General features: G+C 54.1%; 8 protein-coding genes across 8 annotated transcripts; 4 read left to right on the top strand and 4 right to left on the bottom strand.

Moving 5' to 3' along the window:
- The first annotated feature begins 11 nt into the window (after window positions 1-11).
- CAOG_07605 (zinc finger protein) lies at window positions 12-1,024 on the top strand. Its single transcript, XM_004343429.2, has 4 exons — window positions 12-185; window positions 285-488; window positions 569-758; window positions 920-1,024. Exons 1-4 carry the CDS (start codon window positions 80-82, stop codon window positions 972-974), a joined length of 555 nt encoding a protein of 184 aa, XP_004343479.1. The 5' UTR covers window positions 12-79; the 3' UTR covers window positions 975-1,024.
- An 89-nt stretch (window positions 1,025-1,113) lies between these two features.
- Window positions 1,114-2,693, bottom strand: CAOG_07604 (hypothetical protein). The gene is made up of 3 exons (XM_004343428.2): window positions 2,302-2,693; window positions 1,525-1,695; window positions 1,114-1,396 (listed from the first exon to the last, which is right to left on the bottom strand). Exons 1-3 carry the CDS (start codon window positions 2,434-2,436, stop codon window positions 1,268-1,270), a joined length of 435 nt encoding a protein of 144 aa, XP_004343478.2. The 5' UTR covers window positions 2,437-2,693; the 3' UTR covers window positions 1,114-1,267.
- On the top strand, window positions 2,633-4,871 carry CAOG_07603 (hypothetical protein). The gene is made up of 3 exons (XM_004343427.2): window positions 2,633-2,820; window positions 3,409-4,237; window positions 4,353-4,871. The coding sequence occupies exons 1-3, from the start codon at window positions 2,706-2,708 to the stop codon at window positions 4,639-4,641; spliced, it is 1,233 nt and encodes a 410-aa protein (XP_004343477.1). The 5' UTR covers window positions 2,633-2,705; the 3' UTR covers window positions 4,642-4,871.
- Window positions 4,872-5,028: 157 nt separating this feature from the next.
- On the bottom strand, window positions 5,029-6,688 carry CAOG_07602 (proteasome subunit alpha type 7). The gene is made up of 5 exons (XM_004343426.2): window positions 6,554-6,688; window positions 5,969-6,095; window positions 5,754-5,878; window positions 5,504-5,626; window positions 5,029-5,394 (listed from the first exon to the last, which is right to left on the bottom strand). Exons 1-5 carry the CDS (start codon window positions 6,656-6,658, stop codon window positions 5,122-5,124), a joined length of 753 nt encoding a protein of 250 aa, XP_004343476.1. The 5' UTR covers window positions 6,659-6,688; the 3' UTR covers window positions 5,029-5,121.
- Window positions 6,205-9,734, top strand: CAOG_07601 (nitric-oxide synthase). The gene is made up of 2 exons (XM_004343425.2): window positions 6,205-6,223; window positions 6,860-9,734. The coding sequence occupies exon 2, from the start codon at window positions 6,928-6,930 to the stop codon at window positions 9,670-9,672; it is 2,745 nt and encodes a 914-aa protein (XP_004343475.2). The 5' UTR covers window positions 6,205-6,223; window positions 6,860-6,927; the 3' UTR covers window positions 9,673-9,734.
- A 134-nt stretch (window positions 9,735-9,868) lies between these two features.
- CAOG_07600 (hypothetical protein) lies at window positions 9,869-15,412 on the bottom strand (the record flags this gene model as incomplete). The annotated part of the gene is made up of 5 exons (XM_004343424.2): window positions 15,180-15,412; window positions 14,626-14,726; window positions 13,988-14,105; window positions 10,038-13,821; window positions 9,869-9,906 (listed from the first exon to the last, which is right to left on the bottom strand). Exons 1-5 carry the CDS (start codon window positions 15,198-15,200, stop codon window positions 9,869-9,871), a joined length of 4,062 nt encoding a protein of 1,353 aa, XP_004343474.2. The 5' UTR covers window positions 15,201-15,412.
- A 217-nt stretch (window positions 15,413-15,629) lies between these two features.
- On the bottom strand, window positions 15,630-17,984 carry CAOG_09108 (hypothetical protein; the record flags this gene model as incomplete). Its single annotated transcript, XM_011272463.1, has 2 exons — window positions 15,630-17,281; window positions 17,642-17,984. The coding sequence occupies 2 exons, from the start codon at window positions 17,982-17,984 to the stop codon at window positions 15,630-15,632; spliced, it is 1,995 nt and encodes a 664-aa protein (XP_011270765.1).
- A 474-nt stretch (window positions 17,985-18,458) lies between these two features.
- On the top strand, window positions 18,459-20,413 carry CAOG_07599 (cytochrome c oxidase subunit IV). Its single transcript, XM_004343423.2, has 3 exons — window positions 18,459-18,728; window positions 19,737-19,868; window positions 19,962-20,413. Exons 1-3 carry the CDS (start codon window positions 18,494-18,496, stop codon window positions 20,111-20,113), a joined length of 519 nt encoding a protein of 172 aa, XP_004343473.1. The 5' UTR covers window positions 18,459-18,493; the 3' UTR covers window positions 20,114-20,413.
- Window positions 20,414-20,644: the final 231 nt, after the last annotated feature.

Here is a 20,644-nt window from a genome sequence, read left to right as displayed (position 1 = left end):
TTTCCATTTAGTTTTTCCATTGAGTTTTTCCATTGAGTTTTTCCATTGCGTTTTCCATTGACCTTTTTTCGCTGGGAGGATGCTGCTCGACCTGCTGTCCAATGTGGATGGCTACTACTTTGATGTCGAGGAGATGCTCGACCAGCAGCTCGGCGGCGGCACAATGACCTTCGAGGGCATGGACAGTACGGTCGTTTTTCGTTGGCGTTTGGGTTGAACGTCGATTCACCGACGCGTATCTGTCACTGAATCTGCGCGTGCAAACTTTGTGTGTGATTGTGCAGAGTCGGGTGCCGAGATCTGCAAGCTGTTCCTGCGCGGACAGTGCAAGAAGGGCAACAGCTGCGCCTTCCGCCATACACGAACAGACAAGAAGGTCGTCTGCAAGCACTGGCTGCGAGGGCTCTGCAAGAAAGGCGAGCACTGCGAGTTTCTCCACGAATACGACATGAGCAAGATGCCAGAATGCTACTTTTTCCAGAAATACGGTAAGAGCAGGAGTAGCTCAGAGCACAGCATTACAAACGACTAACTTTTTACTGTTCCACGCTCTGCTCTCTCCACACAGGCCAATGTACCAACACCGAGTGCCAGTACCGACATATCGATCCCGAGACCAAAAAGAAAGATTGCCCGTGGTATGCACGCGGATTTTGCCGACATGGAGCGCAATGCAAATTGCGACATCGAAAACGAGTGATTTGCACCAACTATCTGACCGGGTTTTGCCCAGACGGCCCAACCTGCCAATTTGCCCAGTAAGGAGCTTTATTGCTAGAGCATTGGTGGGGGAGAGAGAGAGAGAGAGAGACAGCAAAGGGAGAGAGTAAAGGGAGAGAGCGTGTTGCATGTGAACTTGTTGACTGGTTGTTTTATCGCTGACATCGTGATCTGCTTGTTGTTTGAATCTTGGATGCAGTCCATCGTGGGACATCCCTATGCGTGACAATGACGATGGAGGAATGCCCCACTGAGCCAGTGTTGTTGCCTTGTTAATGTGTCTAAATGAATGATTTTTTTTGTTGCTGCGCCGCTTCACAGTTTGAGTTACATTGGCCTTCCTTTCCCCAGATCACATCTCACTCGTGCCTGCAAACCCCAACACGATCATCAGTAGATCAAAGAGTGTTCCAATATTCTAATGGCAAAGTCCGTGCCTGCTTCAAACACAATGAATTTGAGCATGAACCTTGAATTTGCATCATCCACGACCGTTACTTGCACGCAGTAGCAACGAAAAATGTACATTCAGCAATCCCCCAGACGCTTAGCCAGAAGCATAGTGGTGCACCGAAATTCGGAAGCAATCGTTCATGATGTAGTAGTTGTTGGTCTCGACGTTCCATTGCAAGTGGAAGAGCTCGCTGTACGCAAGCAGCTTGTCATCGCCGTCGACCTATTTCGGAGCACAACGAGCAAGCAAAACAATCAAGAAGCATGCCGAGTGAGCACAGGGAAGCGGTCGAGCGCAGGCAAGCAATACGATATGCCCTCGAACAACAACAAACCAACCCCATCACGCACCTGCATCTGGCCAATGACGCATACTATGACGCCGTTGTTAATAGTGGGCTGGCAGTCAGCAGCAGTGATAATGTGCGACACGGTGCGGAAGCTGAGCGAGCGGAGCTTTGCCATGATCGCGACGGCGCCTTGGAAAACCTCGCCTTCGTATGTGAGGACCGAGTCAGCGCCCTACAAGGCAAGAATAAGCACCAGGTCCTCAAACGTCAGTCAACTGAGCAAAATCACTCAAGTCCGAAAAGTCCAACAGAAATGACTGGACGTTGCATTGCAGCGTTATGTTTGAAGTTTTCCCGCCTTTTTTTTTTTTTCTTTTTTTCTTTTGAAAGGAGATTGTTGGGTCGTTCTCGTTGAACAACAAGCGTGCAGCGTCTCTGTCGCAGACGAACGAGTAGTGAACAGCAAGTGCTTCTTCCTTATATACCCGCTGGTGTGCGGAAGCGAGAGCTGGAGGCAGTGGCGGGCCAAGTGGGGCGAGCGATGAGAGCGAAGAAGAGGCGGCTCTGGTCTGGTCTGGCAGTCCAGCAGCGCAGAGCAGCAGCAAGCGTCGCTGCTGGAGCGATAAAAAGCATGCGAGTGCTGCTTCCAACGCATGGGCTCTGGCTGGCCAACGCTCAGTCTGTGCTCTTCGAGGGGGACGAAGTGGAGCAGAGCGGATCCGCGTGGATTTTCGCATACGTCGCATTGCACCCTCCGTCGCTCGCCTTGCTGGGGTGGGAGTGATGACACTGACAACCACAAAGCAAGAAGCACAGGTAAAAAAAAACCACCACTCACGTAGGCAGCTGCGACGCCCTCGCGGTCAACGTCAAACGTTTGGTAGTACCAGTTGGTAAAGTTCTCTCCAATAGCACGAGCGTCGCCCATTGTGTCTGCTTTGGTTTTGTTGGACTGATCCACATCGCATAGCATACATTACATAACAGGATGAGTAGAACTGCATACTATCGAGTATCAGTGCCGAGACAGGCACCTCAATCCAGATATACCAGCTCGTTTGGCAAGGACAATCTGCCAGACAAAACCATACACCTAGCCCCCCGCTCTTTTCGAATTCCCAGACCCATCGGCTTGATGGCTTTGTTGTGAGTGTCATTTTAGCTATAACTCTGAGTCTTGTCGGTCTCTGTGATGAACCACTCTTCTTCTTCTTGTTCCTCTTCTTTGAGCTTCTATTTGAAATGACTGCTCCTTACATTGGCAGCCGGATTAGCCTGATCTCCAACGCCAACATTCGCTACGAAGGCACACTCTACGGCATCAACACCGAAGAGTCCACCGTCACACTCGCCAACGGTCAGTAACAAGCCAAACGACACACGAGAACGAAAGAAAAAAAGCAAAAAAAAAAAAAAAAAGCAAACGTTCATCACTTTTAGTAGCGGTTTTGTTGAGTCGATTGGTCGTCATTTATACGCTCCTGTTGTCCACCCACTGAACAAAGTAGTACTCCGAGCGGCTTTTTTTTTTTTTTTTTGTTTCCGTTCTTCGGTCATTCATTTTCCCCCTTCCGCTCTCCAACCCTCCCTGTCCTTGCTCCTTTGGTTTCGACCCTTGCACTGCTCGGTTCATACAACCACCTCAACAAAGAGCAGAGCAGTCAGACGGCAGACCGCAGCGAGGAAGTTGGGGGAAAAGCGAAAACCCGAGATCTGCTTCTTTCCCGTCCTTTGCTCTCCTTGCTCTTTGGCTGAGACGCCCTCGTTCGCTGCTCGACAACGTCCAACACATTGGCGTCGTTCTTGACTTTTGCCTTTTGATGCCTTGATGGCTAGCAAACCACACGAAAAGAAAACACAAAAATCAATGCTGACTTTTTTTTTTTTTTTTTTTTTTTTTGTATGGACTTTCCATTGCGTTTTTTTTTTTTGTTTTTTGGGACAGTGCGATCGCTTGGCACGGAGGGACGCGGGATTGACGGCAAGGAAGTCCCTGCCCGCGCAGACGTCTTCGAGTACATTGTCTTCCGTGGCAGCGACATCAAGGATCTGCATGTGCAGAGCGAGCCGCCGGCATTCGTGCCACAGGCGCAGCAGCCGCAAGACCCAGCCATTGTGCAAGTGACTGTTGCTGCTCCAGCTCCTGCTGCTGCTGCTGCTGCTGCTGCTGTGCCTGTTGCTCCGGCTGCACAGCAACCTGTTGTCGCTCAGCAACAGCCTCAACAGCAGCCCCAACAGCAACAAGCATGGGGCGAGCGTCCTCCACGCTTCAACAACCAACACCAATCCAACAACAACTACAACAACAACAGCAGCTACAACAACAACAGCAACTACAACAACCGTGGCAACCACTACAACAACAGCAATCGCCGCGGGGGCTACCAAAACGCCAACATGCACAACACTGCGACGTTTGGTGGGCGGCCAAACCGCGCCCCGCGTGCCGACGACGGATCTGTGGGCATTCTGGGCACACCCAACGCGAGCGTGGCCATGGCTCCCCAGTCCTTTGATGGCGATTTCGACTTTGAGGGCTCCAATGCTCGCTTGCGAAAGGAGGATTTGCAATCCGAGTTTAAGGACAAGTTGAAGCTCGACGACGGCTCAGCCCCTGCCGCTGCATCCACCTCGGGCTCAACACCCGACGCAGCACCCGCTGTCGAAGACGATTTGCTCGCTCAGCCCCGGTATAACCCGTCCAAGTCCTTCTTTGACACCATTTCGTGCGAAGTGTCCGACCGTCAAAAGGAGGCTACCGAAGGCCGCTCGCAGTAAGTGAATTCGTTCCGTCGTGTTCCTTCCTTTTTCCGTGTTGTTTAGAGAAAAGCGTTTGGCACTTGTCTCACCTGAACATCCTTTGTTCTGCACATTCTCGTTGTTCCACAGTCGCAAGAACTGGGCGCAAGAGCGCCAAACAAACTCGGAGACGTTCGGCACCAACCCTAACGCACCCCGTCGTGGCTACGGACATCGTGGTGGCGAAGGTGGCCGTGGAGGTCGTGGCGGTCGTGGAGGTCAACACGGCGGTTACAACAACAATAACAACAGCAACAACAACAACAACTACTACCACAACAGCACGGGCAACCCCAACGCTGGTGGTCACCACAACAGCCGCCGCGGAGGCCGTAACAACTACAGCAATTCGACTGGCGTTCCGACTGCCTTTAATTGAGATTTATTTTTCAGTCAAGTTAATCTGCTCGGTTTTCTTTTTTTTTTTTTTTTCAACAAAACACCAAAAAACAAACAAAAATCATCTTTTCTTCCCTTTCCCCACCTTCACCTATCTCATTGTGTGCTCGCTTCTTCTTCTTTTCTTCTTCTTCTGGAGCTCGCGGTGTGCTTGTACCATACGATCATTTCATCTGCTGTTATTTGCTTTAATACACTGCAAACCTCCCATCTTGTGTCGTTGCTGGTGCTTGATTTTGTTGCACCCAGCAGCAAAGTTCTGCTACGACGACCGGCAGACAAGCCTTCCGCAAAATTATCGACACAAACAAACTGGTGCAATGGCGACAATGTTCCCCCCTTGCTCATTCAAAAGCGAGAAACGCTGCTTGTCAACACAATCTGTTCATTTTTTTTTTCATAACAACCGGACAAAAATAAAACAACACGTCATTGCTCGAACGGAGAGGAAGAAAAGTGCTCACTTCTTGGACTTTTTCTTTTCGGCCTCTTCCTCCTTCTCCTTCTCAATAGCCTCGACAATGGTATCAACTTGCTCTTGTGCCAGCATTTCGAGTGGTTGTCCGCGACGCATGACAGCAATTTCAATGTGCTTGCCGCCAGATTGCACCACCTCTAGCAACGCGCGGATGGCCAGTCGAACGACCTCGTCGTCATTTCCGGCCACGGCGTCAGTGTAGTGTTTTTCGAGGAACTCGCGCACGGTCTTTGAGCTGCGGCCGGTTGCATTGGCCTGTGAAGAGCGGAAAGCAAAGTTGTCAAAAGAGGAAAAATCCGGATCTTTGCTTTCTCTTCCTTCTCTCGTGCTTTCTCTCCGCCGTAGCCAGATAGAAAAAGCTTACCTTCCATGCGGAATATGTGCCAGAGGGATCTGTTTGGTACAAGCGAGGAGTGCCGTCATAGTCAAAGCCCATGATGAGGGTGGAAATGCCGAAGGGGCGAACACCACCGCTTTGTGTGTATTTCTGCTCAAGCAAACGTTGTTGTGGGGAGAGAGAGGGGGGGGGGTTTGCACGATCGTCGTGAGGTGTCTGGAATGCGTACTGCAACGGCAGCGGCAACTACGATGGCAAGAACGAAGCGCAGGCATACCTGCTGAACGCCAGCAATGTAACGGGTAATGTACTCGACAGTGACGGGGTCTTCAACGGTGAGACGATGGCTCTGGCACTCAATTCGTGCTCGGTTGACGAGAACGCGGGCATCGGCGGTGAGGCCTAAGAACAGGAAGGAAGGTTTTTCCGAATGAACGAAATCAGTGACCAAACAGCCTCAGCACGTCTCCTCCAGCCGCCCCGACTCCTTACCAGCAAACGTCATGCAGACGTGATCATCCAAGACGCAGATCTTGCGAACGGTGCGGGGCTCCTGCAGCTTGACGGTCGATCGCTTCTCGACAGCAAGCACGACAATGTCTTTGCCCTGAACGCCGACCTACAAAGCAGCAGGCAACAAAGCACGAATCAAGTGAGACAAAAGCGTTCGATTGTTGTTGATTCAAAAGTGGATGAGAAAAACCAACCAGTCCAACATCGACCAAAAAGCCAAAAGAAAAGAAAAGCGTAATGCAAATCCAAAGGAAATCAAAAAAAAAAAAAATCAAAAAAAAAAAAAAAAGTTCGAGAGTTTGAGATCGCGAAAAAAAAAAATCACTTCTAGTCAAGCTGCAGAGAGAGACAGAGAGAGACAGAGGGACAGAGGGACAGAGGGACAGACTGGAAGCGACAGGACGAGAGACAGTTGGCGTTCAAGTTCACCAACGCTGCTGCTGCGTGAACTGAATCAAGCGACAGAAGGAGAGAGACAGAGGGACGAACTCTTGCAATGCAAAGGCCACTGAAGAAGCAAACAACCACCACAACCACAACGCATTGCTGATGCTTGGGGGTTACCGCTGCAGTGCCCTTGCGAACAGCCTCGAGTGCGTACTCGACTTGGAAGAGGTGGCCGTCGGGAGAGAAGACGGTGATGGCGCGGTCGTAGTTCTTTGCTGACATTTTGGCGAGATTGTAAGACTGAGACTGAGATCAAAAAAGACTGGAATCTCAGACGAGTCAGTCTCAGAAGTGCAAAGTCAAGATGGATGGACGTTCAGAAGCAGAGCACTGGAACAAGGGAACAACGATGATGGCGCTCAAAAAACAACTCTGGTTGCAGCCATCTCAGATTTTACAACAGCGACTCACATTCAATGACAGATCCCACTCTTGCCTATGTTGTTTGAACGTCGCTTCGATTCATTTCAGTCCATCTTTCATCACAACAGATGCACAGATCGCCATTGACGGTCATCAGTGCGATCGCAGCTCAGCCTCAGCAGCCGGCTTCACTCGGCGCTGCTGCCGCGTCCGCTGCGCTGCGAGGTCTTGCCGCATTGCCAGCGTACGCACCCATCCATGCTGGACGATCATCCGTCGCTGCGACGACCGCCGTGACTGCGCGATGCTCGTCGTCGTCCTCATCCACACGTGCGCCGTTCCCGCCAAGACCAAGTCACACAGCGGCCGACGAGCCCGCCCTGGCAGTCCCAGTGCCAACCCACGATGCCACAATGTCATCCTCATCCGCACCATCCTCCTCAGCATTAGCGACGGCCGAGCTGGAACCGCCGCGCGGGGAGCAAAGACCGGATGACGCGACGCTGCTCAGAATGGCCGCGTTCGCGACCGAGCGGCGAAAGTCGACGATCGCGGAGGAAGCTGCGCGGCGATATCACGTTGACCGCGATCTTCTGGACATGGTCCAGACACCGGTGAGCCCGGCGCGGGCCAGACGCACGGCGGAGGCAATGGCTGCACCGCCAATCCCCGTCCACGAGCTGGAGGCGTTTGTGCACGAGCGGCAATGCCCAGGATGCGGAACGGCGTTTCAACTGCGCAATGAGATGCAGCTCGGATATGTCTCTCCAGCAGCCATCGAGGAGCGCTTGAAGGCGCGCCAAATCAAGGGCACACCGCCCGGGCCCAACAACAACAAGAAGCGCAAGGCGCAGCCGCGATCGTCAAAGCTGCCGGCAACGGATGGTGCCACCAGCAGTCCGCTGTCTCTGTCGCTCGAGGAACAAGCAGCCATCCTGCATGCATCTCCAGAAGAGGCGGAGCGCTTGCTCGGCAATGCACTGCGCAGATCCAATGGCGACGACACCGCACCAGCAGCTCCTGCAGACACGACCGCAGACGCCTCTGAAGGCCAACCAAGTCCTCAGCCTCGTGTTCAAATTGTCACTTCGGCCCGCGTTGCATCGCCCAGCGATTTGATTTGCAAGCGCTGCCACCAGCTCACCCACAACAACCAACTTCTCCCCGTCCAAATCGATCCAGCCCACTTCCAGGAGCAGCTGGCCCCCATCCGCTCCAAGGAGGCCTTTATCGTGCATGTGGTTGACGTCACCACCTTCCCGTGCTCGAGTCTCCCCAACCTCGAAGAGTACGTCGGCAGCAACCAGCGCATCTTTTTCGTCGGGAGCAAAGCCGACTTGCTGCCTGGCTACGACAAGCATCTTTCGCGCATTCGCCAATGGTTGTCGCGCCTCATCATCAATCACTACTCGCCCGCTGTTCGCTCGCACATTGTCGGCGTTCACCTCGTCAGCGGAATGAAAGGTACCGGCTGCTGGACACTCTTGGACGCCATCCAGCGCCTTCGAGGTGGCCGCGACGTGTACGTTGTGGGCTGTGCCAATGTGGGCAAATCCACCCTTGTCAACAACTTGCTCGACAAATTGCGGGTGCTGAACGAGTCGCGTTCGCCCGTGACCTCCATCACAACGAGCGGCGTTCCCGGCACCACGATTGGCCTGCTCGGCTTCCCACTGCTGTCGCTATCGTCGTATGCCGGGCGACTCGATCGTGCGGAAAGTTCCCGCAGGGTGGAGCAGCTTCGATTGGCCGCTCGCGGTGCCATGGACGCCATTCACGCAACAGAACGCGCGGTCGCCATGCTGCAAGATTCCAACTCCACGGGCGGCCTCGGGCGCTCCCATTCTCACACAGCCCAAGGCTTGCAGTCGCGCGATGCGGCCGCTGTTGACAAGGACGCCGTCCCGCTTTCCCGCTTGGATCGACGCTCGATCTTGCGCGATGTGGCCGACGAGGAGCTCCAGCGCTCGGGCTACCTGTTTGACACGCCCGGCATCATGTCGCCGCACCAAAGTCTGCATCGCTTGTCCGCCGCCGACATTTCCGCCGTCATTCCGACAAAGCTGATTGTTCCACAAGTGTTTCGGCTCAATCCAGGCCAATGCGTCTTTATTGGCGGCCTTGGTCGCTTGGATGTGCTCTCGAGCGCGGACGGCGCCGTGTTGGTGACTGTCTTTGTTTCGAACACGGTCAAACTGCATGCGACACGGATTTCCAATGCCGAGGACTTTTACCAGCGACACCTCGGCACCCCGCTGCTGTCGCCACCCTTTTTCAACGAGTCTGAGCTTGCCGCACGTCGTCAAGCCAGAAAATCCGACTCGGGAGTCGATGAGAGCAGCACTCCAGTCAGCGTCTCCGGCGAGATCACGGAGCAACAGACCCCGTCACCTTCCGGCGCGCCGGCGACAGAAACCCAGGCGACTCCAGCGGCACCCAGACGAGCAGCGGTCAAGCAGATTCTCAACCGCGTGGCCCACGGAAAGGCGCTGACAGATGAGCAAATCACCATTCTGCGCAACTCGGGCCTGCCCTTTGACGAATCGCTTGTCGTGCGGAAACAGCAGTCGGTCGCACCAGCAGACCGAACCTCTCGTCCAGCTCCGTTGGGCGCGTTGAGTGGGCGCGCGTTTTCATTCCACGGCGCCGGAATTCGCCAAAGTGTCATGGATGTGGTTTTCTCTGACGTTGGTTTTGCATCGCTCGCAGCACCCGACATGGCCAAGGTCGAGATCAAAGCACATACACCAGGCGGAGTCGGAATCTTCCTCCGCCCTTCGCTCATGCCGGACGCCGTCAACGTCCATGGCCACCGCGGGATTGGTGGACAGAGTTCGCAGCTTGCGCGCCGTCGGTGGTCTAGTCACAAGTAAATTGTTTGGCTTTTTTTTTTTGAGGTTGGAACGAGGACGCTTTGTATTGGATTAAAATGTATGATAATCTTTTGACGCGTGCCTCAATGTAGGCAACTTGTCCAACAACCCTCAATCTCTCTCTGAAGTAAATGCAAGTGAAACAGTAAAGGAAACGAACGAACAAACGGGCAACTGTAGCATAAAGTAGCGTTCGCTAATTGGCGGTAGATGCGGATGCTAGCGCAGCGCGAACTGAAAACAAGCAAGCAAACAAACAAGCAAGCAAGCAAACAAGCAAACAAGCAAACAAGCAAAAAAAGAACAACGAAAATAGTCAGTTTGTGGACAAAAGCTGCTCCAAGAAACACACAAACTCAACCTACTTGTTGTTCGTGGTCCCAGACAGCTCGGCTTGCGCATCTTTTTTCGCTTGTTCGCGGACGAGGTGGCGGAGGAAATCAGAGTCTTGGCCAACGCAGACATCATTTCGTCTTCATCGTCATCATCAGTGCTACCAAGGCTTGGAGTTGCCGCAGAAGCGGTGGACGAAGACAGCGAGGGAGACTCGGCGGCTCCGGGCACCGTGAGGGATGCTCCCAATTTGGGCGAGGGCATCCCATTGAGCTTGTCGGCTCCTGGCGGCTTGTTGGGGTCGTTCTTGCCAGTCAACGTAATGCGCTGGCCACGCGTCTTGTTGCGTTCGCGTTTGACCTTGACCAGCTCCTTGGCCTCGACTTGCTTCTTGACGTTCATTCGGTAGTCGAAAGCAAAGTCACTGATCATGGTGGAAAACTCACTCAGCTTTGTCTTCTTGGCGGTCGACACGGACAGGCCAAAGTAGAGCAGCAGCTTGCCAAATCGGTTGTTGATGCGGTAGTGCGCCGCCTCCATCACCTCGCACTGATGACCCGCGTCCGCAAGGAACTTGGGGATGATTGCCTTGTAGGGAGACTCGGCGCTTTGCTGGGTCACGGAGAGCGCAAGCGAGGTCGAGGCCGCCAAGGTCACTTCGTCGACCAAGTCCCGGATGCTGTTGACATCGCTCGTCAGCTTGCTCAGCCGGCCTTCAAGTCCGTCAACGTCCATCTTGGTGACATCCACCACATGCGAGAGCTCATCATACAGCGAGGCGGCTGCCGGATACTCTTCCAGAACGAGCGTGACGAGGTGCTGCAAAAGGGTCACTTTGCCAGTCACATCCTTGGCGTCTTGCAGCTTGTTCAGCACGTCCAGCTGGAAACCCTTGGCCAGACCGCGAGCCGAGCCAGCGTTCAGATGGTTACCAATGGCAAGGACGAGGCTCATGACTGTCTTGAGAGCGTTGCTGTCGTGGAGCTCGCTCACAGCCAGCTTGATGGAGAGCAGTTGCGAGGCGTTCTGGTTGAAACGCTCCTCAAAGTCGTGAAGGAAGCTCCAAACCTTGAGCCGAGCCTGCACAGCAGGCACCGATCCAAGGGCGTTCAAGTACTCCTCCGCCGTGTCGAGTGGAATGTCCGGGTTGGCGCTGATACCAGCCTGGATTGCCTGGAGCTCTTCGTCGGTGGGGCAAAGGTCGAGCAGTCGGCGAATGTCTTCCTTGGTCACCTTGCGGTCGTCCTGAGTCAGGATGACGTCTCGGATGTGCTTGGCAGCTGGGAGCTTGGTGATTGCAATGGCGACCGCGTTGGAGCGCTTGCCATCGAGCACGGTGATTTTGCGCGGCTTGGCCTGGCTGTCATCAGCCTTGGCCTCCTTGTCGGCCGCAGCAGTCTTGACGACGCCAAACAGTTGCGTCCATTTGGCCGTGTTGATGGTCACTGGCTTGACCTCTTCCCACACGGTTGCCGCCGCGTTGGGCGCACGAACCATCGGCACGCTAACCTTGGTCCAATGCAGTTGGCGCATGACAACCTTGTCTGCACCTGCGCCTGTACCAGTTGTTGCGCCGAGTGCGCCGGGGGCTGGCGGCGGTGCTGGAGCACCAGGCGGAGGCGGCGGCGGGGGTGCACCGGCCATCGGCGGCGGCGGCGGAGGCATGGGAGGACCACCCATGGCAGGAGGTGGGGGCGGAGGCATGGGCGGACCTCCTCCCATTGGTGGAGGCGGCGGGGGACCAGGAGGACCCGAGCCATCGCCGCCAGGCAGCATGCCGACCGTTTCGTCCAAGGGGTCTTCGTCGTCTCCCTCATTCAGGTCGGAAAAGTCAAACGAGCGCAGAATAAACTCCTTCTGAGCAAACTTCTTGCGGACGATTGGAGCTGGCGGAGGGGGAGCCTCGGGCTCCTCAACCTCGATGCGAACGAGCTTGCCAGGCACTGGCACAACAATCTCAACCACCGTGGGCTCGGAAGGCGCTGTCGACGCGCCACCACCCTCGGTCGCTTGCGTGTAAGACGAGCTGCGTCTGTGAGAGGCGGGCCTGGTAAACTCGGCATCGTTGGCGGTGCCGGGAGCAGCAGCGGTAGCGTTCGCAGGCTGGACCTCGGATGACGTATCGGACACAGCGGGGAGACCAGCAGATCGCGGCAACGGAGACGGGGTTTGTGATTGGCCATCCTCAGCAGCGTCCTCGTGACTGGTAGCAATGGCAGCCAGGGTCGCTGAATTGTCGCTCTCGCCTCGCATTTTGAGATTGCGCTCCATTCGCTTTTGGCGAACAGAGCCGCTGGTCGCACGCGACGGGGTGTTTGGGGTGGGGTCTGGTGAAACAGAGCGGGTTGAGCTGGCAGGCGGCGGCGAGGCGATGGTGGCTGCAGGCTCGGTCTTGGCTGCGTCTGATGCTGCTGCAGTAGTAGTGGTAGTAGTTGGTGTAGCTGTAGTGGCAGCTGAGGTTGTAGAGCTAGCAGGTGCTGGCGTGGTGGTTGTGGTGGTGGCGGCGACGCCGGCGGCAGTTTCGGGCTTGGGCAGCGTGGCGCGATGGCCAGAAATGGTCGAAAACGACGTAGCAGACGACGAGCCAGTGGGCTTGGGAGGCGTATCGACAATCGCAGTTTCGGGCCCAGCCAAAGCAGACATGGCCAGCGCACTGACATCCTTGAGTGCATTGAGCCCAGAGTCGGGATTCCGGCGCTTGTCTGACTCGTTCGCCATGGCTGCCAGGGCACTGGCCGTCTTTGCCGACGCGTCTGGAGCTGCGGTGGATGAGCCACCAGGTGTGTAACGAGACAGTACGGACGGCGTCGAGGCGGCCTTGCTCACGCTGCCATCCGAAGTCGGACTGACAGCAGCAGACGGAGTTGAAGTTGTTGTGCTGGCGGGAGCATATCTCGAGGTGACTGAAACGGCAGGCGAAGATGCTGGAGACAAAGTCGAGTCTGCGGGCTTGGTAGTGGTGGTGGTGGTGGTGGTGGTCGTGCTGGCGGGAGCATAGCGCGAGGTGACCGAAACGGCAGGCGAAGAAGTCGAACTCGAAGTCGTCAATGCCGTTTTCGCGGGCGTTGGGTCGGCCACTGTCACCGACGGCTTGCTTGGCGTGGAGGTGTTTGAGGCAGGCTTCACTTCTGCGGGCTTCACTTCTGCAGGCTTCACGTCAACCTTCTTGAGGTCAGCAGCAGCCGGCTTCACGTCGGCAGCCTTGCCAGGCGCGGATCGCTTGGCCAGCGCAAGTGTCTGAGCGGAGGCGTTGGACACCTTGCCCTTGTCAGCCTCCTCGACAGTGTGCTCATAGTCGAGCAGCGCCTGGCGGTAGGGTCCTGAGGACGGTTTTTTCAACTTGGAAATGCCAGCAATCTCGAGATGGTCAATCAAGTCATAGAAGAGGTCTTCCTCGTCTGCGGCGGCGAGCGTCTTGTTGATGAGGGTCATGCAGTAGACTTGGACCTCTTCGTCGCCAATGTTGGCGATCTGCTGAACCAGCGACTTGAACATTGGCTGCTTTGTCTCGGTCGAAATGCGCCGGAATGCATCAACAATCAGCTCGTGGTTGCTCTCACGGTAGTCGGTCACGACCACCAGCAGCTCGAGCGCAGCCTTGGCCAAGTTGGAGCTGTCCGTCAGGGCAAACTTGACAATGTCGACGAGCACGTCCATTGATTTCAACAGTTGCTCCATGCCGTCGACAAAGCAGATGGCGTTGCCCAGTGCTCGCAGCACATACACCTGAGTCAGCTGCTCGGCGGTGCGGGTGACCTTCATGAGGGTTCGCAGACCCTCCGCAAAAATGAACTCCTGGACGAACGTCTCGTCCTCCTAACAAGCATATACACCAGGGGATTGTGAGCGCAAGGGACTTGTTTGAGAGGAGGGGGCGGAAGGAAGCGTGTGCTGCTTAGAACAAAAAAACAAACACGGCCAAGCGTGGCATGGAGGTCGAAAAGTACGACTAGCGCAACAATCGGCGAAACCAAGTGCCTACCTTGAACATGCGTCGCAAGGTGAAAATTGACTTGCGCAACTCCTTGACGTCTGTGCTATGCAGGTGCTTGATGACAGTCTCGGCGCGCACGGACGGCTTTGTGCGCAAAAGAACGAGACTGAAGCCAAAAACCAAAAAACAAAAAGAAAATAAGAAGTGGACAGTGAGTATTGGCAGTGCTCCCAGTAAGACAAACGCAACGCACGCGGTGGCGGCAACAATGGTGGAATTTTCAAGGTGATCCCCACACATCCAGAGCATCAGTATGAGAGGAGGAAGGAATTCATCCGCGACCATGCAGCGCAAAAGCAGGAAAACAAGACTGTGTTTTTTGGATCTGAGCGCTTGTTCTCCCCGCCTCTCTTTTCTCCTCCTACTCTGACTGCCTCAGGCCCAAACCACCGCCGTCCCAGCGCCAAAACACGCCCGTGCCATTCCGTGCACGTTGGCCATGGACTGAGCGTCAGACCAATTTTTCGGGTTGGTTATTCGAGTGACAAGCCGATGACCGAGAATGACGCATTTTCAGATTTCGTTCCAATTTTGACCTCCTACGCCTCCTCGTTCAGCCGACGGGGGAACGTGCTCTCGAACACACAGCTCAGCCAACAACGAAGAAAGCAACGCCAGTCGCTTACGAGAATGACTTGAGACCACAGTCCTCGGGCTGGTTGTTGATGTCCTCGTCCAGATCCAAGTAGATGTTGGTCGCATTGATTTGCAGTGCGCACGTCTCGACCTGTGTGTTTGTTCCCCCCCCCCCGCCCCGCGACCCCATCCAAAGTCCAAACCAAAAGGAAAAGCAAGGACAAATGTCAATGAATCGAATACAAAGTGACGGGTTTTTGAGGCGAACGGGGGTTGACAATTGGCGAATGCCACTTGTTGCTAACAACTGAGGTGCTATGAAAAGCGCAATCCGCGGCCGATTCCTTCCTTCACTTGATTTCCGACATTGTCTCATCCGCACTTGACTGCGCACATTTCACCCACCCTCCACCTCCCCTTCAAATCCGTGCTGAAAACGAACGAGCGCAGCGCGATCACTTCCATCGTCAGGAATGGCAACTGGTCAGTAAGGTCGCTTTTCACGCTCGTTCTCTCTCTCTCACTGACTCGGTCTCTCGCTGTGTTCCAGCGCTCCACTCGGATGGGTGTGTGTTTGTGTTGCTGGGGAGGGCTTTGTGCTTGCCTTGAGCGGCGGCATGAGCATCTTGTGGATGTCGCGGAGTTGCTCGCCAAGCGGAAGGGATTCGTCCACTTTGAACGGTTTGCTGCGCGCGGGCTCTGGCGTCACGAGCTGGAACGGATCGACATCGTTGAGGTACTGCAAGCAGCCGCAGCCCCACTCGCAGCCATTGAAGTGACCTAAAAGAACAAGGGAAAAAAAAAAAAAAAAAAAAAAAAAAAAAAAAAAAAAAAAAAAAAAAAAAAAAAAAAAAAAAAAAGAGAAAAAAAATAGAATAAAGAAGAGTGCGGTTGGCGCTGATGTTTTCGAGGTTTGATCTCGTCGTAAACGTTGCTATTCAGCACAAAGTTGTATTCGTCAAAATAAGTGCCGTGTGGTTTATTCAAAGCACAGACAATCAGACAAGAAGAGGCAAGAGCCGAAACAAACGAACAGAGGAACTGACAAACAAGATCAACTCATCTCATGATAGGCGGGAACGCGCTGCAAATGACGAGCAAGAGGCATGTCCAACACAAACTGCGCGACATCCTCAGGTACGCGCAGATCGGGCTGCGGGACGGGTGGGACGAGTCCAAGAAGCGCATCAATGTTGCTGACACCGAGCGCTTTGGCAACTGCTTCCTCGCTCCCTTCGTGCCGCCACAGCTTGAGTCGGCACAGCGAGGAAAGTCTCAAAGGTTGCGCTTGCTCGGCCATTTGCAGAATCTGCTTGAGAGTTTCCTGGTTGGTTGCGTCCACTCGGTCATGCAAGCGAGCCCACTCCTTTTCAAGTGCTCGGTCATAGGGATGCTTGACATATGGCCAGCCACCATATGAACATGATGAGACGAAAGCGAGGCATTTCGAAGGAGAGAGTCCCCACGCAAGCAAGCATCCGACAACCAGGCGTCGAGTCGCCGCCACCGCAAATGGATGAGCATCACCGGAATACCACCAAGATTTGGCATCGAAAGCAGGCAGAGTACGAAAGCCTGCAAGCTCAAACTGGTAGAGCCAATTCGAAAAGTACGATGTCGGTCTGTCAATGAAGTTCTGCCGGCCAAGTTCAGGTAGCCACTCAAGCACAGTCGCCATATCCCACCCGGGCACGTTCGTGAGCCAATCAGCATTGTAGCCAAAAGGAATACGGCAAACGACCCATTCAGCTTCCTCGGTCACACCAAACTTGTCGTAAACCGTCGGACCCGTGGGCCGTGGCGGATGCAGGCAGTCGTACGACGCAGGCTTGCGCTCGGGGTACAACCACTCCAAGACGAGCGTGACACAGTTCCACGCATTCGGTCTGCGGCGATCGACGTGGTTGATCAGCCAACGAGCTAGCAGTACCTCGCGAAGACCGTGCATCTCCTGGTAGTGATGCCTTAAACAGTACCGAAGCGTATCAATGCTGGTCGTGGCGCAGTGATCAATGACAGATTTCGGTGGTCGTACACGTTCGACGAAAATCCAGTATCGGAACAGCATGACCCACACAGCTGATGGGGTATAAAATTGGTCGTAGTCTGGGGCATTCCCCAACAAGGCTGTGGACAGCGAGTAGGACCGACCAACCCGAATCGTCTCCAGCGCGTCAAACAGCTCCATAATGGAGCCAGTCATGAGCGGGCTCTCAATCTCATCCCAGTACCGAGTGTAGCGGCGCGAGTGCATTACCCAGCCAGTCTGTTCACTGCCAGTCCCGCTAGAGAATGAAGCGAAATAGGTATCTGAGTCACCCCAGTAGAGTTTCGCGCTCAGAGGCAAACCAGTCGCAACCAAGTCCATCTGCAGTGTCGGGTCGCGCAGCAGGTCTCCATGAAACGTGAGACGGTCGATGTTGGACTGGTTGATTGAGCACGAGGTTGCTGTGGCTTCATCGACCATGAAAATGCGAGAAGCATTGCGCTCGGCACGCCGCAGACAGCGACGTACAAATCGGGACTTGGTGTCGATGGCGACTCCTCGATGCGAGAAGCGCACACGCTCGGCCGACTTGGATGCCACGAACGAAGGAAGCAGGCGACGTCCAACTGCCCAGTTAAACTCGGGGCTCGCGTCCAGTGGATTAAAGTCGGGCTCGCGATTCACTGGGTGGTTTTGGATAAAGTCATCCAGGGGAAAGTCTGGGATGGATTGTCAAGCAGAGTGATGCGCAAAGCGAAGGTGAGTCGTTTGCTATTTTTTGGTTGTCGCATTGCGTTGCTGTGTTCAATCGGTTACCTTGAGATCCATCAAAAATGTCCCACCAAAAAAAACAGAGGGGCTCGATTGGAATCGGCCGTCTCGACGCCGGAGCTGGAGCCCGAGCTGGACGATGCACGCGCGGTCGTCGCTTCTGAGACAGGCAGCACGCCTGCTTTGGCGGCTTCTGCGACTGCGAGCGCCCATGGCGTGGGAGCCTGCTCTGACTGTGATGGAGTAGACTCGTGTGCAGCAGCAGCAGCAGCAGCAGCAGCAGGGCCCTGCTTCAGCTGGGTCGGGACTGGTCGCTGGCTGGCACTTTAGCATGGAAATCACCCACTCCTCCGGGTCGAAGCCAGCCTCGCGGATGCTGTTCGAGTCTGTCGCGGGATTGCGCTTGTGCAGAATGCCGACGTAGCCGAATGGCCGATACGCATTGAGGACTGGCGCGTACTCGCGGTACATTGGGTGGCGGCGGTAGTTGAGCTCGTCCAGCGTGTCGTCGTCGCTCTCCCGATCGTCAAAGTGCACAGCTGAGCCGTAGTCCCTGCCGTCATTGGTAATAACGACGTTCTTAGCACTGCTGTCCGAGTCGAAGCCATAAAGGTCGATGGAACCGTCAGAGTCGTCAGAGTCGTCGGACATTGGAAGCGGAAAGAAAAAAAAAAAAAAGGACTGCAATTTTTTCCTTATGGCAGAGAATGGATAGAGTTGGATGGACATCACAGCACGCAACACTCGACTTGTTAGGTCAGCAGAAATCATGGATTAGTTGTGCCATCGAAATGATGCGGTTGACAAGCGAGCATCGAAACCAAAACATTTTCAAAGAGCTCGTTTTCACCGTTGCAGGTCCTGTACCAGGCGATCGAAGAGCCGCATCCACTTGAGAACTGTTTGATAGGAATCAACCATGAGGCCTCTACGATCTGTCACTGCCTCTTTGGACGGAGGAACAACCCAGCAATCGCGGCGCTGCAATCTTTGTACAAATCTCCACCGTTTCGCTCTGGCAACCCACCCTTCAACTTCCAGCCACACTCCCGCGTTCTCTCTCTCTCTCTCTCATCTATACTGTTATTCGTCACATCAATTCCCCTTCCCCTTTCTGGGCTTTTTTGCTCCTCACTCTTTCTTTTTTCCCCTTCTTCAAAATGCTGTCCACCATCGCTCGCCGCGCTTATGGTTCGCACGCCTCTGCGCCTGCCGTGTCGTCCGGCCCCATCCTCGTGTCGACTGCCACCCTCGACCTGATCGCACAGGTCAACAGCGGCCTGCCTGCACAGCCCCCAAAGTCCCTCGCGCCGACCCCGACCCCCGAGATTGCTGCGCTCCGCGTCAAGGAGAAGGGCAGCTGGAAGGATCTCACCATTGCCGAGCGACAGGCCCGTACGTCCACTCCGCCCCCAAATTCCCCCCGACCCCACTGATTGAAACTTGGAGCATCTTTCTAGAATGAGAGAGTCAGAGTCAGAGTCTCAGGAAGAGAGAGCAAAAGCAAAGTGCGATGGATTGGAGTGAATAATGCTTTTTTTTTTTTTTTTTTTTTTTTGCTGCTTGTTTCTCTTTTTTTTTTTTTTTCCCTTCTCGTTCGAGGCATGCAAGTGAGTCTTCTTCTATAAGCCCCTTTGTTGTCCCACTCAAGAGCGCTGCGCTGATGATGGCCACCTCTGTCGATGGACCGGCAGCAAAGATGGAAGAAAGCAACCGTCGATTGAAAAAAAAAACCAAACATCTCGTTTTTTTTTTTTTTTTTTACTTCTCGCTCTTCCTCTTCTTCTTCTTCGTTTGCTGTCGATCGCTTTCGCCAGTCACCACGCTGCTGCAAGCGACGACTCCTTCCATCCGTCGCCATGTTGCTTCGCCCTTCGCCTTCCCGCAGATCTCCGTTCCCGAAGCATGCATTGGAATCGAAAACCGCCTTTTTTTTTTTTTTTTTTTTTTTTTTTTTCTGTTTCCTCCACGCTTATGATCGTTTTTTTTTTTTTTTTTTCTGCTTTTGCTTTTGTCGTTTTGCTTTCTTTCAACTTGCTTTTCTCGTTCGTCGTGCCTTGTTTGCATTCCACTATGTTTATCTTGTGACTCTTCATCTCTCTGACCCGGTGTTCGCTCGGTCATCGGAGGAGCGACTAGGAGCGAAAGTAGGCCTCTGCTTTTTTTTTTTTCCATCTTTTTTTTTTTTTTTTTTTTTTTTCTGTTTTCTCGCGCTTTTTGACATTGCTCTGGTCGCGTTCCCACAACTCGCTGCATCACACATTGACATTGCCTACGATGCCGATCGACGACTTGGCGCGGTGGTCGTTGCTTCAGCGGAACCATAGCTCATCAAATCACACTGTTTCCCTCGTTGCTCTGACTTTTCATTGCACCCCATATGTACTCGCTCTCTGCTGCTAGTCTATGACGCCTCGTTCCGCACCTTCCACGACAACCGCAAGGCCAAGCCGCGAGGTGCCATCTACCTCGGCGTTGGCGCTGGTGTCGGCGCTGGTCTGCTGCTTTTCGTCCTCGGCCGCCTCGTCCTCGCCCGTAAGTTTCAGCGCGTCCAGTCGTGCTCGAGTCTCTGCAGGACCCTCATTTCCATCAACTCATCTTGCTATGCACGATTCTTTTTGCTTGCAGGCGATGCCGAGACTCCCCGCACCCTCACCAAGGAGTGGAAGGAGGCCCGCCGCCAGATTGCCATCCGCACTGCTTCCAACCCCGTCTATGGCGAGTCGCGTGCCACCTGGCAAGACACCGTCTTCAACATGTTGAAGAAGCCCACCAACTAAATGAATTTCCGTTGTTTCCAACCCCGAAAAAGCAACAACCCCACAAAAACAAGCCAAATTCGGCTCCCCTCCTGTCGACATGTCCCCTCCGTTTCTCCACAGTGCAAGGCTGCTGCGTGTGTTTGACTGATCTATGAAGGTCGATTGTCGGTTTGGATGGCCATTTTGCTGGCTTTGAAAGTTGTCTTGCTTTTTTTTTTTTTGGTTGTTGTGTTTTCGTGTCTGTACTCCCCCGCTATTGAGCATTTTGTGAATCTTCCTTCCTTTCAAACAATAGAAAAAAAGCACTGTTTGTCTCTATCAGCTTGTTTGATCTAGTCCCGCACTGTTTGTCCGAGTTGCTGGAGAAACAGTAGAATTCGGCTCCTCATTTATTCAGTACCTTCTTGTTTCCAAGCAACAGCCACCAACCTCGCTGCCTTCACTCCATTTGTTCTCTCATTCTCCTTCAACCTCCTTGCCTGTCCGCTTTCCAATCCATCACTCGAACCAAAATCCGATTCATTCCATCTTTTTTTTTTTTTTTTTTTT

This window comes from Capsaspora owczarzaki, assembly GCF_000151315.2.
Source record: "Capsaspora owczarzaki ATCC 30864 unplaced genomic scaffold supercont2.14, whole genome shotgun sequence".
Taxonomy (NCBI): domain Eukaryota; class Filasterea; order Ministeriida; family Capsasporidae; genus Capsaspora; species Capsaspora owczarzaki.
Note: the sequence above shows the minus strand (reverse complement) of the source record. Positions and strands in the feature narration are given on the sequence as shown.

Coding starts and splice junctions, on each gene's coding strand:
- CAOG_07605 (XM_004343429.2), top strand. CDS start 80: ATGCTGCTCGACCTGCTGTCCAATGTGGATGGCTACTACTTTGATGTC. Junction 186..284: donor GACCTTCGAGGGCATGGACA/GTACGGTCGTTT, acceptor GTGATTGTGCAG/AGTCGGGTGCCGAGATCTGC. Junction 489..568: donor CTACTTTTTCCAGAAATACG/GTAAGAGCAGGA, acceptor CTCTCCACACAG/GCCAATGTACCAACACCGAG.
- CAOG_07604 (XM_004343428.2), bottom strand. CDS start 2,436: ATGCTATGCGATGTGGATCAGTCCAACAAAACCAAAGCAGACACAATG. Junction 1,696..2,301: donor AGGGCGTCGCAGCTGCCTAC/GTGAGTGGTGGT, acceptor CTTGCCTTGTAG/GGCGCTGACTCGGTCCTCAC. Junction 1,397..1,524: donor GCGTCATTGGCCAGATGCAG/GTGCGTGATGGG, acceptor GCTCCGAAATAG/GTCGACGGCGATGACAAGCT.
- CAOG_07603 (XM_004343427.2), top strand. CDS start 2,706: ATGACTGCTCCTTACATTGGCAGCCGGATTAGCCTGATCTCCAACGCC. Junction 2,821..3,408: donor CACCGTCACACTCGCCAACG/GTCAGTAACAAG, acceptor TTTTTGGGACAG/TGCGATCGCTTGGCACGGAG. Junction 4,238..4,352: donor GCTACCGAAGGCCGCTCGCA/GTAAGTGAATTC, acceptor GTTGTTCCACAG/TCGCAAGAACTGGGCGCAAG.
- CAOG_07602 (XM_004343426.2), bottom strand. CDS start 6,658: ATGTCAGCAAAGAACTACGACCGCGCCATCACCGTCTTCTCTCCCGAC. Junction 5,879..5,968: donor CGTCTGCATGACGTTTGCTG/GTAAGGAGTCGG, acceptor TCCTGTTCTTAG/GCCTCACCGCCGATGCCCGC. Junction 5,395..5,503: donor GCACATATTCCGCATGGAAG/GTAAGCTTTTTC, acceptor CGCTCTTCACAG/GCCAATGCAACCGGCCGCAG.
- CAOG_07601 (XM_004343425.2), top strand. CDS start 6,928: ATGCACAGATCGCCATTGACGGTCATCAGTGCGATCGCAGCTCAGCCT.
- CAOG_07599 (XM_004343423.2), top strand. CDS start 18,494: ATGCTGTCCACCATCGCTCGCCGCGCTTATGGTTCGCACGCCTCTGCG. Junction 18,729..19,736: donor CATTGCCGAGCGACAGGCCC/GTACGTCCACTC, acceptor CTCTGCTGCTAG/TCTATGACGCCTCGTTCCGC. Junction 19,869..19,961: donor CGGCCGCCTCGTCCTCGCCC/GTAAGTTTCAGC, acceptor TTTTGCTTGCAG/GCGATGCCGAGACTCCCCGC.